The following is a 19,105-nucleotide window of genomic DNA, read 5'->3' as shown; positions in this document are numbered from 1 at the left end:
TTTAAACTATGGAAAATGGTTAAAATGAGCCTAACCAGAAGGCTACTGGGTTTTATTGTTAATTATTTACTCTCTTGGATTTTTAAAAATGGCAATAATATACACCTAAAACTACCTGTTCTGTGCTTAATAGAATAAGAAGAAGTCCAAACCTAGTAAAAACCATAAACTCAAAGAAAGCCATGAATGGAAAATAATGGGACCAGAAGGAGTAGTGGTATTATCTTTGCTGTGCTAATACAGAGATTTTTATTTTATTTTAAATGAACAGAAATCAAGGAAGACCTATACCAAATCTATGGCAACATATCAATTTCTGAATCATCAGTTCACATGGCTCATTATTTCTGAGGTGGACACAGATGACATGTCCATTAGAAGGCCTCACAGTGGCCCATCAAGGCAGAAGAGGCCACTGAGCCTACCTGTGCAAGTGTCAGAATACATGGACATCATCCATGTTTAAAAATATATAATGAAGGTCACAGGATGCTCAACCAGTTTGTATTTCATGAAAGCCCCGCTATGGCCATAAAAGATACCTACTGGCCTTCCAGTCTGGTAGTTTCCTAGGCAAAACTGCTGCTCAGATGATCTATTCACTAAAGACCTAGGAAGAGTGGAGTTAGTATTGGTCTTACATCTTCAATTCTCCCACACTTTTTACAGAGCTAGAAGGCAACATAACTCTAACAATGTGTTTCCTTCCCTCGAGATCACGTCTTTTCTTCTAAACCTCCAATTCCAGGCAATCATCAACTACCCTTTTTTCCCTTCTTGACCTTTATACCATCTTTGACCTTGTAAATAATGTTACACTGTAACAGTGAGCCTCTGCCAACCCAGAAAACCGCCACCCGGGAAGTTTATGTACATGTAACTCAAGAGAAAGCAGAGGAAAAAGCCAAAACGGCTGTCAGACAAATTCCATGTCTAGTAGTCAGTCCCCGCCCCCACATTTATTTTATACTCACTTCTGAATTACCTAATTCTGACAACTGATTGGAGACAGCAAACTACACAGTCTGATATTTTGAAGGAATAGACAGGCTAGAGTAGGCCTGGCAACCAAATAGATGCCTGAGGTGGAAAGGGGCAATGGCTGGTGCCAGTCTGAGTCGAAAGACTTCACACCAGCCGGTGTGTGGCACCAATGAAACACCACTTGTTACCGCTATAGGCGGTAACATCATAAAATCTGAAAATCGGGAAGGACCCTAGAAATCTAGTCATGTCTCTTCCCACTGCAGGAACTTCTACCTTATTTTGCAGTGATGATCCAGTCACTGTATGAACACCAGGATTGCCTCACTGCCTTATAAGGAAGCCTATTCCACTTTGTAAAACATTCTTCAGAAATCGTGTTTTTGAAAAGTCAACAATTACTTTCCTGTAACTTCGATTTCTTGATTCTGATTCATTTATTCAACTAGCACTTACAGAGTAACTACCCTTATAGTAGACAGTATTCCCATAAAGATAAAACACATCTGGGCTTCATCCATCTCGAGAGACAAAGACATGAACACGAATAAAAATAAACCACCAACTGCCTGTCCTTCCACTGTCTCCCTTTCTTCATTGCCAAGTCGCAGCACCACTTACCTGAATCACACCTCCCAAGAAGGAAACGGCTGCAGCAACACCAATCCTTTGCATCTCAAAGTCAGATAAACCCACTATGCTTGTGTTACTCTGCGTGGTGAGGTTCTGGCTGCTCAGAGGGACAAGCCGTTCCACTGCATTGGCTGATATTAAGGATGTCAAGGCGAAGGTGCCTAAAAGGGAGTGATGGTGGGGGTGGGGGAATCTTCTGTTAGTAACGGACTCGATAACAATGGTTGGATTCCACCATTAAAGCTGAATCCATCTGCTGGGTGTAAAACCAGATAGATTTATCGGAAACACTCTTCTCAGCACCCCGACTCATCCACCCTTCTCTCCACAGAACAAACAAACTTTCCTACATAAACACATTTTCCTTCAACACACAGCCACACCAATCTCCTTGCCCTTCCCTCCCAAGCCTTACAATTTCCCACCTCTCTGAGCACGGAGAATGTCCTCAGGGCAGGGATTAAGATCATGGCCTGGACTTGAATGTCAGTCCTCTATTTATCAATAATGTGACTTAAAGCACCTTACTCTGAGTCTGCATTACCTCATCCATAAAGCCTATCCATAATATCTACCTTTCAGGGCTTGGGGGAAATATAAGTGAGATGATAAATATGAAAACCTCAGTAGGCTCAGTAGCTAACTACGAGCTCATTCACTTCAATTTTAAACCAGTACAACTCATTTCACACTTCTGACTTCTAAAACTGTAAGATAATAAACTTATCTCGTGTCAAGCCACGGAGCTCATGGTAATTTGTTACATCAGAAATAGGAAACCAACACAATCAATAACACAAACTGACCACTGAAGAAATAGACACATACTTAGAGGCTGAGATCTTAAGGGTACAAAATACATAGAACTCTATGGATATTTATGGTTAAATGTAGATTTATTATTTTTAATTTAATATTTAAGACTAAGGTATCGGGGCACCTGGGTGGCTCAGTCAGTTAAGCGGCCGACTTCGGCTCAGGTCATGATCTCGTGGTCCATGAGTTCAAGCCCCACGTCAGGCTCTGTGCTGACAGCTCAGAGCCTGGAGCCTGTTTCAGATTCTGTGTCTCCCTCTCTCTGACCCTCCCCTGTTCATGCTCTGTCTCTCCCGGTCTCAAAAATAAATAAAACGTTAAAAAAAAATTAAAAAAAAAAAAAGACTAAGGTATCATTTTTGTAATAATAATAACTTATTAAATCTTTTCTAGAAAGTACTAAGTTAGACACTGTACATCAACTATCTCATCCAACTCTCACTACAGCCATATGATTTTTTTTTATTTCACTATCCGGAAAGCAGAAAACAGGCCTTTAAAGTGCTGTCCAAGGTCATGCAGATAGCAAACAACAAATGAGACATACACTCAGGACCATCTAACTTTAAAACCCAGGTTTTTAACCAGCTGGCTCTATTATGACTATTTGTGATATTTCACCTTTTATTTAGTAATGCAGAGATAGGCAAGGTAACAGATATACTAATTAAAGGGCATTATAGAACCTAACTGAGAAGAAACCTAAAAGATCCTTCAGTCCAAATATCGATTACATAAAAAAATATTTTTCAAAATTTGAGTAACTAAATTCTATACAGTATTTTCTTTCCCTCAAAGTATAATTTCTCTCAATTCACTGTAAATTCAAAATATATGGCCTTCTCTTATGACCTTTTTACAACCTAAAAATGCAAAGAATCTTTAAAATAAGCTTGATTACATAATAATATAGTAATATATTACAGTATGGGTCGAGTATCTGAGGCACAAAGAGATAAATGTCTTGTCCTAATATTTGCTGAGGTCTTCAGAAGTAAAGTTAGAATTGCTTTGAAATGTAATCAGTAACTAATGAGCACTTCTGGGTCGCTTTCATTAGTAACATGAGAAGCATAAACATAGACAGAAATTATTACCTGTGGCAACATGACGTCCCATTCCAAATATGGCGTAAATGATGGCAGGAAACAGAGACCCATATAAACCGAACACGGGGTGCACAGATGAGAGAATAGCAAAGGCCAACCCTGTCAAGCAGACCCAGGTAGTTAGGATCACCTTATAACCCCAAGATACAGTCCACTACAAAGCAGAAGGGATATCGGTTTGTTTAATGACAAAAGGGATTATGATTTAATTATTCTACTTGCTCAACGAGAGACTACATTACGATCCTCAATTACAGACCACTCCCTTATTTACTTTATATTTAAATTTCAATTCCAAAAGCTCTCATTTTTGGACCACTACTTTCCCCCTTGATTACAGAGGCGTCTATAAGGAAACGTTGGTTCAGAGAGTCTTCCTGGTAAAAGTGATAACATCACAAGCAAAATATTTCCACACACACTTTGAGGACCATTTCTATACTTTTGGTATTATTTTATTGGCACAATAGCATCTGCAGCATAGGTAAGACTGGTAGTATTACCAATGACAGATGAAAAGGTCAGGAAGGCTGGGACAAGAAGGACACGCACTCAAGGGGGCCTGGCTGGCAGCTTCCTGGCCGGCCTCACCTTGTGTATCACAGGGGCAGGCAGTGTGTGAGTCCGTGCTTTTCCTATCCTGGACTCCAGCCCATTTCAGATATAGTTTCTTAGAGTGAAAAACAACTTTTTACTTAAATAGTAAGGAGTAACTCATAGCTGTTCATTTTTATTCCTCATAGACACTACTGCCTACGTAGTGTGTATGTTACATACACATAGGAAACTTTCTCAGACATGTCTAAATAACCACAAGTGGTTTAAACGTGACCGAAATATATGTGAGTGTGAGCTCATTAAATTGGTCTTGCTTGTGGCTGGTCCTTGGCATTAAATGGCTAGTTAAGCTAGGTTCTGACATTTCCATTCAAGTCTACACAACTTGCTGATAGGCATTTGATTAAGCATAATGCACTCTATAAATAAGGTACAAAGAGACTTGAGGAAGGGAGTGGTGTTAGAATACAGATTACCCAAATATGAGGTAAATTCATTATTCACACTATGGAGCCCAACAATATGGTTCCAAGATCATACTTTTTACTGGTTAACTTTTGCTCTTTTAAAATTAGGCTTAATTTCTTTTTAAATATGTAAACTCTAGTTACACATCAGATATTTTTTCAAACCCTACAAGACATCTTACCTTCAATTAAAATACATAAAAGGCTACCAATGACCAGTCCCTGATTTATTTTTAAAAACTCATCTGGATTGCTATTTACATACAATGTCTTCTTAAATGTCTGATGAAAATAAATAAAAAGTGATTATAGAAGGGTCAGTGGCAGAGGCTGTTCTAGAATTTCAGGCATACAGGATGAGAGGCAGCACGCTGGTTATCGGGAAGGATGGTGTTAAGTCTTCCCCGCCCCACCAACAAGCCCCTCCTGGCATTTATAGCTTATGCAACTTTGTAAAAAGCGTACGTTGCATCAGCCATGCAGAAAGCTAGAAAATAACTTTTTTCATTCATTTTCAGAATGAGTTACCTGAAAAAAAATTACCAATCAAGAGACAGAATGCTGAGTGTTTCCAGGTAAGAAATAACATGACCCACATTTCAGAAGATCCCCCAGATCTACTAAATCAATGATGGGGGCAAAGGGAAATTGCATGCAGCATCTTTAACAAAAGCATCTTGGATGAAATCATATGCATGCTAAATTTTGATAAATGTGGTAAATCTCAGCAAGATAGGAGTTGGCCTATTTGACCACATTTTTATCCTACCTGCAGCAGCAAATGTAGAGACCAAGCTAGAAGCAGTGGGATCCTGCCTCTTGCCTCGTGAATAGCTACCTCTTTATGTTTGTTTTATTGTCTTATATCTTTCTGTCTTTCTTGTCCTCCCTCCCTCCCTCTCTTTTCCTCTCCCTCTCTCTCCGTCTGTCTCTATCTCCATCCCCCAAATCTATATATAGCAAAATCAGTTCAAAAACAGAATTTCTCTGGATCTTATATTCTTACCAAATTAAAATGGGCACCATCGTGTAAAACATGTTTAACTCAAATCTTTAAGAGATCTCTAAACCCATATGTGCAAAACAATCACTTCAGTAGATTCTACAAAAACAAGCTCAAAGACCAGAGATCCTGTAGACACTTCCTTCATTTCATCGGATACTGACACTGAGCTTTCCCTTTAAACAACAGTGTCTTTCACCCTCAGCCAGAATCTCCTTCTCTGCTAAGACGGCAGTGAACAATGGCCCAAATAAAAGAGGAATGGACGAATGTAGATAAACAGTGCTTTAAAACTTCAAATACTCCTTCCACAAATAAGAACCATAAAACCCAAGCCATCCTCCCACACATACCTCCAAAAGCACAGGGGGCTGGATAAAATTTCCCTATTCTGATTCATTTATTGTTTTGGATCACAACATAAGCCACATACATATTTTCATACACAACACACTAACCCAGCTAAATATGTTAAATACTACAAAAAAGGTGAAAGTATTGACTGGCTTGAGTCACTTACAAATTAGCCACATTATCTACACTCTTCTCCATATTTCTAAAACAGGGTATTCGATAAATTAAGAGCAGAATTACAGCCCTCTAACTCTCCAATTTCGGGAGGAAAAACTTCAAATGCTAATAAATATTTGTATTACCCAATCTAGTTGAGATTGGAGGAGAAGCAAGACAACAAAAAGAAGGATCAAGAAATAAAAACAAAGTAAGTATTAGGCCACAGGGTGCCCAAAAGGGGATATGGAGGAAACAGAGAGCAAAGGGGAAAGGGAGAGAGAGAGGGAGAGGGGGAGAGGGAGAGGGGGAGAGAGAGAGAGACAGAGAGACATTGGAGGAGGGAGCCGAAACCTTAAGGTCTTTAGAGGGCCGATTATTTTTAAAGATCAAAAATCATATATTGGTCACTGTCTGAAGGCTTTGAAAGGTGCAGTTTTTAAGAAAACATGTTTTGTAGGTGTAGTGATGACTATTACAGTACAGGAATAGGATAGACTCCATATTCCCACATCAATATCATCAGTAGTTTCAGGACTTGCAAACACTACCAAAATTTCAAGGGCCCCTGAGCACAAAGTCAAACATTGCCGACCAGTCCCTTGCCCCTCCAACCCAGGCAGGCTGAAGTGCCGTGCGAATGGCTTCCCTAAACACAGTGCCTGACCCTGAGGAAGACTAAGAACCAAAGCAGATAGGTAACTCAGTCTCTACCTCTGCTCCTACGACAACTTCTCTGCTGAGATGCCTAGAAAGCCACTCGGTCACTACTGGTGAGAAAGAGAACTGTTTATCACAGAACTGTTTTATACTTTAAGATACAGATTTTGTTTTCTGTTTCAGCCCAGTCTTATCTGCATTTACGTGATAGCAATTATTCAGAAAATCAAAGAAACCTGACACTGCAGAAGATCATGTCTAGTAAGTAAATAACGTGTTGGAAGTTGGGGATTGGGTATTGGGGTTACACGTGGAGAGCCACTGCTGGAGATTATGTTTTGTTGGCTCAGTGACCTCACCTGTTTATTCTAAGGTCAGGCAGCTAGGACTCAGAATCACTGGTTTTACTCCCCTTAGAACTGGGGTTTTTAAAACTTTTTTTAGAAAAGTTTTTTTTTAATTTTTTTTTAATCTTTATTTATTTTTGAGAGAGAGACAGAGTGTGAGCAGGGGAGAAGAGAGAGAGGGAGACACAGAATCCGAAGCAGGCTGTCAGCACAGAGCCCGACGCAGGGCTCGAGCTCACCAACTATGAGATCATGACCTGAGCCGAAGTCGGTCGCTCAACCGACTGAGCCACCCTGGTGCCCCTGAATTGAGTTTTTATATGAAGTAATACAATTTAATTGCCTCATTAATCTCTCCAATTTCCAGTATATCAGAAAGAAAAAATTTACAAAAATATCAAGAGTGAACCCAGGCTGATGGGCTCATGCAAAGACTCCAGAGGCTCCTCCCAGGCTTCATCTAACTGAAGCCTCTGCAGGATCACTCAGCACTAAATGCAAATGAGATAAAGGTGCCCCCTGCTGGATGATCGACCCACCTTATCTGTGACCTGTGTCTGAGGAACTGCTCCCCAGAAAAGCATAGAAAGATTTCCTTATCTTCTGCAAAAATGGAAGCTTTTAGTTTGTTCAGTCTCGAAAATATTCATGTCTCAAAATCATGTTAAAGCGCTGTATTCAATTTGTTTCAAGTTGCCAAGGAGAAATCAAACACTACTTTTCAGTTCTCCGTGCTGGGCCCACAGACGAATTACTGCATTTAGGTGTGGTTGAGGGAGGAACTCTAGAATTTGAGATATTTATTTTAAAAGCAAAGCTGAGCTTCTTATCCTAATAAGTCACATCACTTAATAAATTATAGCATTACCCAAGTAACACCCCCTCGGTAAAGAAACTTCATAGGAGCAAAAGCCAATAACAAAAGCTTAATTATTTCTTATAAATGCCTAGGGGGTGGGAGTGGAAGATGTCATGAATATGGAGCATCAGAAGTATTTTTGTGTTCATTTCAGAACTTATTCTGAGCCCAGAATGGCTAAAGATAGAAGCACTTAAAGTTCTCATTCCAAGGAGTAAGGACTAAGTGTCAAGAGTTCCGTGAGAGTCAGAGAAAGTGTTCAGAATTTAGAGAAAGTACTAACAATAAGGCTCAAAGAAAGGAAATGAAAGATTCAATCCTGTGCCGCAGTCCTTAATCACTGACTTAAGGTTCTTATGAGGAGCCTTTTTAATGAAAATGAAAGGGCAGCTTATAGAATAAAGGAAATGGAAAGTAAGATGAACCCAAAGTACTTTTACAGGTTAACAGTTAAAAAGGAGAAATCACTGCCTAATGATATAAGGTGGCTTGCAGTTCTGTTCTCCCTGTCTTCCTCCCTCCCTTCCTTCTCCCAAACTTCTCCTTTCCTCTTTCTCTATTTTTAAAATGATCTCCTATTTTCTAAGGTGGTAGAAATATCTGGAATCAAAACATTGGAGCAGTGGGAAGATAAGAATATTGAGTCACTACAAATGGCCTATTAGCTACACGTTGTATTTCCTCTTCAAATGATGAATCATTTGCCCCAGGAGTAAAAGCAGAATTGGTACATTTACAAATCTAATAATGAAAACTAATTTAAAATATGTGGACACACACACACACACACACACACACACACACACACGCAAAGTCAGGACTCCCACACAGTGTGGAATGTTTCTGGATGGGTTACTGGCCAGCTGAACAAAGGGAATTTCGTATGTCACACACACCACCAACATTTAGGCCCTCAAGAGAAGCAAAGCCTAGACATGCCCTCACTCCATCCATGGATTCTAGCAGGGAAAACCTCTGGGTCCTTCAAAATCTAAGTTGATTACTTTCCGTGACTCCTACATACTGCTGAGAATATGTGCTTCTCAATTTTAGATAGGGCACATAACCTTCATTCATAGAGCAAACGAATGGACACGGGCCCCAAGCTGACCAAAGCCACCAACCACCACAGCTTCAAGCCAGTTGAATTCCCCAGTCAGATTTATAAATCTAATAATGTCCCCAGTCAGATTTCACTGATAAGGAGGGGCCTATGGAACACTGCAAAGCCTCCATATTTTTGTTCCTCCTCTATTCCCATAGGATGAAATTCCTGTCTACAACATGGGGATAATGTTACCACCTGCACTCTGGTTGAACAGGTCATTGGCTTCCGTGGTACAACATTTGCTGTTTTTAGCCACCCATCTCCATTTTCCCTTCTGTTGGTAGCAGGACACCAATTTCCTTCGGGAAGTCCCTCCTTCCACCCAAAGAACATGGGCTGAGAAAAGGGGAGTTGCCTCCTACCCCAGGCTCTAGGTGGGGACACATGGCTCAGCCTGGCCAATTGGAGATTTGCATTCCTTCCCCAAAGCATCTAGTGTAGAGAAGGACATGGGATACCTTCATGCTTAATGAAAATCCATTTCACTTTTATTAGAATTGTTAATGAATACATAACTACCTAAGAATATATACCTAATTCTTTGTATTAAAATAACTTATGTAGTAACTATGCAAGGAAATGACCTGAATAGTCATCAATATAGAGACGATTAGATGAATTTTAGTATAACAGTACTATGGAATATTACACAGCTCTTAAAAAGAATGGATTAGATCCATATCCACTAATCTGGAGACATGTTGATTATATACTGTTAGATAGGACAAACAAGTTGTAGGCTTATATTTTTTATGTAATACTTTATGCAAAAATCCCAGGAGATTCCACATCTTTTTACACATTTTTGAAACTTTTTTCACCCTGTATGTTGTTCATAAACCTATCCAACTTACACACTTTTGATAGAGACTTCTAAAAGCAACCTGAACGTTATCCTGAATGTTATAGAAGTCATTAGATTCTTTTTCTAATGGAAGCAAGGTGACGAGGTTTGATTTTTACATTTTTTTAATGTACGTTTATTTTTGAGAGAGAGACAGAGCACAAGCAGGTGAGGGACAGAGAGACAGAGACACAGAATCTGAAGCAGGCTCCAGGGTCTGAGCTGTCAGCACACAGCCCGACATGGGGCTCAAACCCGAGAACCGTGAGATCATGACCTGAGCAGAAGTTTTACACTTGACTGACTGAGCCACCCAGGCGCTTCTTCAGCAAATTAGTCCAGCAGTTATGTGGAAGACACACAAGATGGGTGGAAGGAACAGTTAGAAAACTACTGCCGATATCCAAGTAGTAGCAGTAGGCAAAGAAAATGTGGTTCCACCACATATAAATAGCCATTACACACACAGTTGACAAAACAAATCAGTTCCCTGGCCTATGGCGTTAGCACAGAACACTTTCTTCCCAGAACATGTCACAGGGTCAAAGGCGACTGACCGGATATGAGTGGACATGACAGGAACCTCATAAAAGACAGCGAACATCCTGCTTTAGGCCCAAAGAGAGTGGACAGGTAAACGTGAGAAGCCTGAAGGCCTGGTCAACGCCAAAATTGGAAAAGCGAAGGAATTGCCAGATGCATGGGAAGAGAATTAGGAAAAAAGGCATAAAGAAGTCAAGGCCAAAGTCTGTGGCAATTCCACAGAAACAGTACACATGACAAAGAACAAAAATGTCCTTTGAATTGGATAACAGAAGGGCCAGTGGTGACCTCAGACTGAGCAGGTCCTGGGGGAAAGAGGGTGTAGGAACCAAGCGTGGGCGGGTTAAGGAATAGACGTGAGTGCAGGGAGAAGGGGCAGGAAACACGAACCAAACCCTGAAAATCCTTATTAATGAAGAGAAGAGAAGAAGGCTTGGTGCCAGATGGAGACATGGGAGTCAAAGAAAGTGGAGTTCGTTTATTTTCTTATTAGTTTTAAGATAGGACACATATGAGCACTTGGGCAGTCAGGTTTTATGAGCCCTAGATCTTACACATTTTGACAGGCTTTCTAGAAAAAATACTTAGAAAGTGAATTAAATTAAATTAAATTAAATTAACGAAGTGAATTAAAAAAAAACTGAGAAGTAGCATAAAATTAGTTACAAAGGTGCATATTTATTTACACTGAGAAATCATGCTAAATTATAAAAATCTGACAAACTCCACGATCAAATACCCACAAAAACTAATATACCATTTTTATTAACTTCCTGATAGAACTCTACACTTCTTTTTCCCTTTATAATTGCAGGCTGTATATGCTCTGAACACTTCTTCACCTGAAAATAGTTTTTGTAACATTTTCTATAGAGACAACGGAAAGATAAATTTGGCTCTCCTCTTGCACATCACACATTTCTCATATATCATGTCAAGTGCTCTTGGCCTCGCCCGTCTCTCGTAGCCCTGCAGGAGCTGTCTGACTTCATGCAGTGCAATCTGACAGCTTCTCTTTTTCTTACCCTAGCATTTCTCTGTCGACACCTGCTCTGGGATTCTGTGAATGCCCAGACTCCCGCGTGTCAGCTCAGAGGCGTACCCAAGGGGTGCGCCTCTGACCGATGACAAAGTAAACTAGTGAATACACGTCTCCTTGTTTCTCCCCACTGAAAGATGGCCTGGAGGTTCAGGTGATACCTTCTTGGGGCCATGGCCCCCATGAGACAGCCATGTGCCTGCCACCTTGGAGGTAACCAGCCCCCTACCAGGCATCCTCAGAGTCCTTCATTCCGGCCCTCCGGGCTTGCATTCCCTAATTATAAAGTTGCACAGAAGCCCTCTGACTCAGGTTCCAATTTCTGGGGAAGCAGACTGAAATATCAGTGTGTATTTAAGTTTGTTTTTTTATTACTGGTAGATTAGAAATTTTTATTTTAGCTTTATGACTAGTTACTAATATTATGTGTAATTCAAACTAAAGACTCTTTTGAGGTTCTTGAAAGCTGTAAGATTTCAGGGCATTTCAAGTTTTCTCGTGCAGAAACTTAAATATTATTTGAGAATTGCCAACACTAATTAACCAGTTTCTTGAAAATGCCCTTGTTACACTGCTGTCCGATGAGTTTTACTTGCTCTCTGTCAGTGCCAGCCGTTTGTGGCAACTTCCTTTTAGCCGGATCCCAAAAACATCTGCAGCCACTCCAATGCCACCAGAAATAAGAGGCGTGACCCAAGGGAAGCTGAGTAGGGAAGAGGCAGTATTCTTAATCAACTTCTGGTAAAATATCTCGCTTTGGAATTTTTACAAAAATACATGACCATATGAAGACAACTGACCTTGGAAGAGGCACAAGCAAATGGAGATGCAGTATTGAACAGGGTGGATATTAAGCATGTAAATACAAGTATAATGTGCTTTGTATGTGAAATTACCAAGGGTAATGGGAGCATGATTAGCCTTCACTGGAGAGGGGCGTCTGGGGGATAATGCCCTTGAGTGAGGAAGCCGGCTTTTAAGAAAGGCCAACAGTTTGGGGTCCCTCAGTGGCTCAGTCGGTTAAGCATCTGACTCTTGATCTCAGCTCCGGTCATGATCTCAGGGTCAAGAGGATCGAGCCCCGGGTCAGCCTCTGCGCTGACAGTGTGGAGCCTGTTTGGGATTCTCTCTCTGCCCCTCCCCCACGCTCTCTCTCAAAATAAATAAACAGTAAAAAAATAAAATAAAATAAAATAAAACCGTAAAAAAAGAAAAAGGCAAACAGGCTGAGAGAATACCTTGCAAACATTTTGAAAGGGTGGATTTTATTCCTTACGGAAGCGGAGTTCCTAAGGATGCCCTGTAAAGGCTGGCCACAAAGCTATCTATCACTGGAAGTACCAGCCAGGGAGGAGGAGACACACAGCTGGACTAGAGGAAGGGAAGGGAGAGGAGAGATGATAAAGAAAGGGCCTGATTTCATGTGGCGATCAGGGATCCCAGGAACCAGAGGCAAGTGTGCAAGTATAAACTCAAATATACATGACACATGTCATTTCTTTGTTTCTTCTTACTGTATTTACTTTGGAGTGTGAGACCCACAAATTAGGAAGAGAAGGAGACTGAAACAGTAGATCCCTGGTTTCTCGGTCTTGAAGCAGGTCAATCTGAAGGACTTTCTCCAGGTCACTTCCATCTTTTAATATTTTAAAACATTTTTTTAAATGTTTATTTATTTTTGAAAGAGAGAGAAAGAGACAGAGCAGGAGCAGGGGAGGAGCAGAGACAGAGGGAGACACAGAATCCGAAACAGGCTCCAGGCTGTCAGCACAGAGCCTGACGTGGGGCTCAAACTCACAAACCGTGAGATTATGACCTCAGCCGAAGCCGGATGCTCAACCGACTGAGCCACCCGGGCGCCCCCATCTTTTAATATTTTTAATACAAGAGTTGTTACCTAACTGTATTCAAAATTGTAATTTTCAGAGTAAAAAAAAAAAAAAAAGTAATCCCTTAACTTTAGTGACATAATTATGTAAGTAAACATCAGACCATGCACGTAAGATTGCAACACTTTTCAGGTTGTGATGGCCTCAGTCGCTTCAAAAATGGATTAGGTGCAGCCACCCTGCTCTGAGAGGGTTAATTCACTACTTAAAGATCATCCAGCTACTTCCGGAAAGGATTCATTAGCTCACCAGTTTCAAGTGGCTAAGTGTGTTAAGAGCAAACAGTAGGGCCCACGTGAAAATGAGGAAATGCTGAGCAGAGGAAAGGCACCCGTCGCTAATCTCCGACTCCAGACAAAACTGAGGAGCCCTTGTCTGTGCAGACCAGCGCCGACAGCCGCGGTCCCGGGCTGGCACTCCCTGCTCACATACTGCAGCCTCAGAGACGCAGGCGGCTTGGCCACATAAATCGTACCAAAGCAATAATGATGATCCTTCTGTCTGCTGTCTGCACAGTGCCGTCTTCCAGCAATACCCCCAGTTTATACACAACAAGCGAAAGCAGAGTGATCATGAACCCATAGGATACAAATACTCATTGAAATGTTCTTTTACCCAGTTTTGGACAAACATGCTGGCTCACAGGCATTGAGACCCAAAGAGAATGATACAATGAGCCTAAAATGACAACTCAGCTATTTGGCATCTCTTCCCATTCCCTTTTGGATTTGTCTGTTTTCACTTCTATTTCTGTCTTTTAACCAGGTAGGCGGGGGGAGGAAAGGTAAGTGGGAGAGAGAGAGAATCTTAGCACACCCATGCACAGAGTACCTGCAGATGTTAAATGATATCTGTCTAGCAAATGACACCAGTAACATCTAGAAGTAAGATTTGAAGCACCCTCTTGGCAAATTTGGGAGGGCACCTTTAACATTTTGTAAGATGCCTAGAATTCCTCTAGCTTAATTGTTCTGGGAGATTTCAGGCAAAACTGATATCTTCCATCTTCTTACCTTCCTTTTACCCTCAAGTAGCAGAGCTAAAATGAGATGTAGAAAAGCATCTGCCTACAATGAGACACCTACTATGTGCCAGCCACTTGAGCTACATCAATGAACAACCCAGACAAAAAACCCCACCTTTCTGGAGTTTACGTTCTCATGGGAAATAGAAAGTAGCAATTATAGCATTGAAATAACAGCATTTATTGAACACCTCTTTTGTGCTAGATTCTGTCCTGAGCACTTGATTTTCTCTCATTTAACCCCCAAAGTAAGTCTATCTACTAGGTGTTATTATTCCTATTCTACACCTAGGAAGACTTCACCTTAGAGCAGCGAAAGAAGTCGCCCAAGTGATGTAGTTGAAATTCAAAACCGAGGTCTTTCTGACAGTTACTCTATAAGTACTTGTAACCTTTTACTGTGTACCCAAATCCACCGTCAATTCCATTAGACATGTAAAGGGTCATGAGATATGAATTAGAAGGCCCTTGCCTGAAACAATTGAACAATTATATGTGCAGTTTATACAATGATCAGTGTGGTCAAAGTTCAGAGAAGATAGAAAAATACGGGAGCCAAAATCACAAAAAGTTTTACTGGAAGGCAAGAATTAATTGAAGTAGGAGTTGAGGATAGGTAGCATTTTTTTTGTTCCGCAAGTTGCCCGCATTCCTGAAGAGTTGCAAAGCACTTTGTTGTGGTATACCTGAGTTTATTACTAAAAATATTTTCCAGGGCTCTCATAAAGTTTCACATTTTTGGTTTATTCTTCATGTCCTGGGAACTCTATGTTTCATACATATATTTTATCACATCAACCACACTTAGAACTCTTACCCACTGGCTCCCAGAGCACCATGATGCTAAGGGACCACATCTTCTCATTCCCCTTTGCTAGCTTCTCAGTCACTTAAATGTCAGATTCCCCAAAGTTGCTTCCATTCTGGTTCCTCTTTTTGTTCTACAAACTAATGAATTATCCCCATCCAATCCCATTGACTATAACCACCTCATATATACGAAACTGATTTTTTTTTACCCACTTTCTACAACGGCTAAAACATTTTTGTACACCTTGTGATTTTCTTGATGAGATACATCATGACCCCTCACAATGACATGGAGAAGAGCCAATTGTTTCAAATATATACACGCTAGTGATATCTCTCCTAAACCCCAGACCCAAATGGACATCAACCAGAGATTCTACAGGCACTCACATAACAAATCCAAGATGGAAATTGTTTATTTTGGTCCCTCCCACCACCAATCCCTCCATGAGGACGGAACAACACGCATTAAACACAAAACAAAATCACATACTGACATTCCTTATTTATTTATGCCCTATTTCAGAAAAGGGCATCACCTTCATTAGTCTTCCAATTCAAGAATCTAGGAATTATCAACAATGTTCTCTTTTTCACCCTCCCATCACAGAGCACGGAGCAAACTGCACCTACTCCACTTAATACTGGCAACTCTGTCCCTTCTCTCTATTTTCCCGCCACAACTTCTGCCTTGGTCTGTTCAGACCACAGTGCTTCCTTTCCTGAATAGAATTTCTCCTAACGAGTCTTTCCTAACTAGTTTCTTGCCTTGTTACGCATGTAATATAAGCTGTTGCCAGAGTGATTATTCAAGAACACAAACCTCTGTCACACCCTGGCATACCTCAAGATCCACCAAGGCCCTCCATCACCTTGGAAAATAAGCCCAAACACTTTGTCCATGTTATTCAAGCTTTTTGTGATCTGGACCCTGCTATCCTCTCCAGCTACAACTCCCACCAAATTAAATTACTGATGAGTATTTAAACAAACTGTGTTCTTTTATTCTTATCATTGCATGTTTTTCCTTTATCCATAGCGCCCTTCATCTATAAATTACCTGAGAAACTCTCATCTAGCCTTCAAGATCCAGTTAAAGTGTAATTTCTTCTTGAAACTTTCCCTAACTACAAACCTCAATCCCACTGCAGTGAGAGTTGATCATGTTATCAATGCTGTTACCACACTTGTATATTCTTTATTTGTACTACTACCAAAATTAGTATAAGTGCTTTTGTGTCTAGGTTTGAATTAGATTGTGAGATCTATTGTTAAGGAACATAATAAGAAATATTTCCATTTATAAGGAAACTATTATGTGTTGAGCAAAATACTGGGATCTTTTTCACTGGGGATCTGATACAGACCGAAAGGGTCCTTGAAATGAAATGATACATTTACCCAGAGAAACAAAGGGTATGAGGAGAGAAACAAAGAATCAAAGACAAAGAAAGACACTGGTTATCAGAGGGATGAAGGCATAAACAAGGTCAAGTAGTCAAGAAGACTGTAAACAGGTCAGGAAATGAGGTTATTAAACAGTTCACTGCAGAGGCCAGTACCAACCCAAGGGTACTGAAGGCCAGTTTTTTAGCAGGTACTGACCACACTGGGCAGAGTATGACTGGGAGATTTAAGACTTCTCACAGGTCCTGATGTTCCTTCCCCTTCAACACTCTAGCTGAGTAAATCTGAACAGGAATTGCCCCTTGGCATCTTTCAGTGTTGTTTTCTTTTGTCTTTGTTTTGTTTTGTTTTTTTTTTTTTTTTTTGAGGACCAAGTTTCCATAACACCCCTCTAGACAACACATGAGGCCAGGAAGCAGCAGAGACAAGAACTTTCTTCCCACTTTACATTAAATGCTGGCTCATGCTTCTTCCCTTGTCTTTGCCAGCCAAGTGCCTTTTCTCACTGCCTCCCATGGGCTCAAGTGCACCCACCAAAATTTGAAGCCTGCTCATATACTGGGTAGAAAATTAGAGGGGCGCATGGGTGGCTCAGTCGGTTGAGCGTCCGACTTTATCTCAGGTCATGATCTCCTCATTTAGGAGTTCAAGCCCTGCGCCAGGCTCTGTGCTGACAGCTCAGAGTCTGGAGCCTGCTTCAGTGTCTGTGTGTCCTCTCTCTCTGTCCCTCCTCCACTCATGCACTCTCTCTTTCTCTCTCTCTCTCTCTCTCAAAAATAAATAAACATTAAAAATTTTTTTTGAAAAAAGAAAATTAGAAAAGACTCTGAGATCTCTCCATTCTGCTGGCTTCCTAGACTGTAACTCAGACCCTTTCTACCCAGAATCTTGGACCCAGGTTCTAATTCTGAGTTGCTCCTGTATTTATCTTAGCTCTGACACTTTATTTCCCAGGTTGACCTTTTATGTCTTGCTCCCACTGGTTGACCTCCAGGTACTAAACTTTACACCTACCAGGATGAATTCGTATGTCTTAACTAAGCTTCTTGAGCCTGACCTCAATCCTACCTTCTCAAATGTCCTGAGTCTATCCAACCTCTCCCAGGTTACAGATACAACCTCAGTTCAAAGGGTAGAGCAGAAGTTCCCAGACCCTTTCTCCCTACCACCCTCCACCTCCCCCACCCAAAAGGAGGGCTGCTAATTGGAGAGGCCAGAGTTGAACACTCTTATGAGGCCTCATTCCTTTTGTTTTTAATTAACAAATTATACTCCAGTATTTAATTATACAAATTATACTCCAGTATAATTAACAAAGAGTGTTAGTTTCAGGTGTAAAATACAGTGATTCAACAATTCCATACATTACTCAGTGCTCATTGTAATAAGTGTACTCTTAACCTGAGGCCACATTGCTTAATGGGTAAAGGTATGTTCACACATGTACATTTTTTCTCTTCCACTATTTCTTCATCCATGCTCCTAATATGACAAAAAGACCAGGGCTTGCCTCAAGGTAAGTTCTGGCATACCTCTCTCTCACTCTCTTTTCACAAGCACATCCAAACCTTAGCTTTACAAGAGAGAAGACCTCTTTGATCTCAGGTTCAAGTTGTTTTTGATACAATCCAGCTTAGCGAGAGCTATGCTTTAAACACTCAACACCAGCGCAGCTAATAAAGCGGGTCACTGATTGCCCTTCCCCAAATGTTACCTGTGTATATAGTTTCCTTGCCATCCTCTCCAGAGAAAGAGTGATTAGCAGGACTTGATTTCTTAAAGTGCCAACTCCTATAATGCCATATGTCTGCACTAATCCAGTCTTGCCAGCTTGTCAAGACTGCCACTTTGGTCTCTTTATTGGACCAGTTTTTACCACCAACTCTTCATTTCATGTTTTGTTATATAGATGGGCTGGTACTACTTTTCATGTTCCTAAATAAAAATACAGAATTCTTTGGCAGCTGCCTAGATTATGCAACCTACTCACAGCAGAAAGTGGCTGAAACCAATACTCTACAAACTTCCATTAAGAAAATGTTCCCACCCTTACATAGCCACACCAGATTGAGATCTTCAAGGCTGAATAACAAGATCATATTCTCATATACTTTGTACGAATTTCTGAGGAAGGAAAAAATAATAAGGCCCTTGTGGGCTGGAGTGTTGTCTTATACTTCTCTGTCTCTTTCCAAGAACATAGCAAAATACTGCGTAGTCTTTCAAGTATGTTTTTTAATAGAAATGAATAAAGCACCCTAGGAAGACAGATTAGTATTCTTGAAAACAAAATAATTAGGTGGCACTAGGCACTTCCAAGAACTACACATAAGAAATCAAACCCAAACTGTGTGGGTAATGATGAAAGTTACTTCCCTCCGGTAACTGGTTTGTGGTGGTCTTAGAATTGTTATTAGCAAACCACAGTATAATCAGCTGTCTGGTTCACAGCATCAGTGGGCTCAGGGCTCAGCGATATTACAAATGGGTCTCCC

At 40.7% G+C, this 19,105-nt stretch overlaps 1 protein-coding gene across 3 annotated transcripts in view; it reads right to left on the bottom strand.

Annotated features, from left to right (window-relative positions):
• Nucleotides 1–19,105, bottom strand: part of SLC26A7 (solute carrier family 26 member 7) — a 166,354-nt gene that overhangs the window by 88,198 nt on the left and 59,051 nt on the right. For all 3 annotated transcript variants that reach the window (XM_053896518.1, XM_053896517.1, XM_019453436.2), the window contains exons 3-4: nucleotides 3,531–3,641; nucleotides 1,606–1,778 (exon numbers count right to left, since the gene is read on the bottom strand). In XM_053896518.1, the coding sequence (XP_053752493.1) occupies nucleotides 1,606–1,778; nucleotides 3,531–3,641 (284 nt within the window). The remainder of the gene's footprint in view (nucleotides 1–1,605; nucleotides 1,779–3,530; nucleotides 3,642–19,105) is intronic.

The sequence above is a fragment of the Panthera pardus genome, unplaced genomic scaffold (genome assembly GCF_024362965.1).
Source record: "Panthera pardus isolate Hobbes unplaced genomic scaffold, ASM2436296v1 HiC_scaffold_7, whole genome shotgun sequence".
Lineage (NCBI taxonomy): Eukaryota > Metazoa > Chordata > Mammalia > Carnivora > Felidae > Panthera > Panthera pardus.
This window is presented reverse-complemented; position numbering and strand designations above follow the sequence as displayed.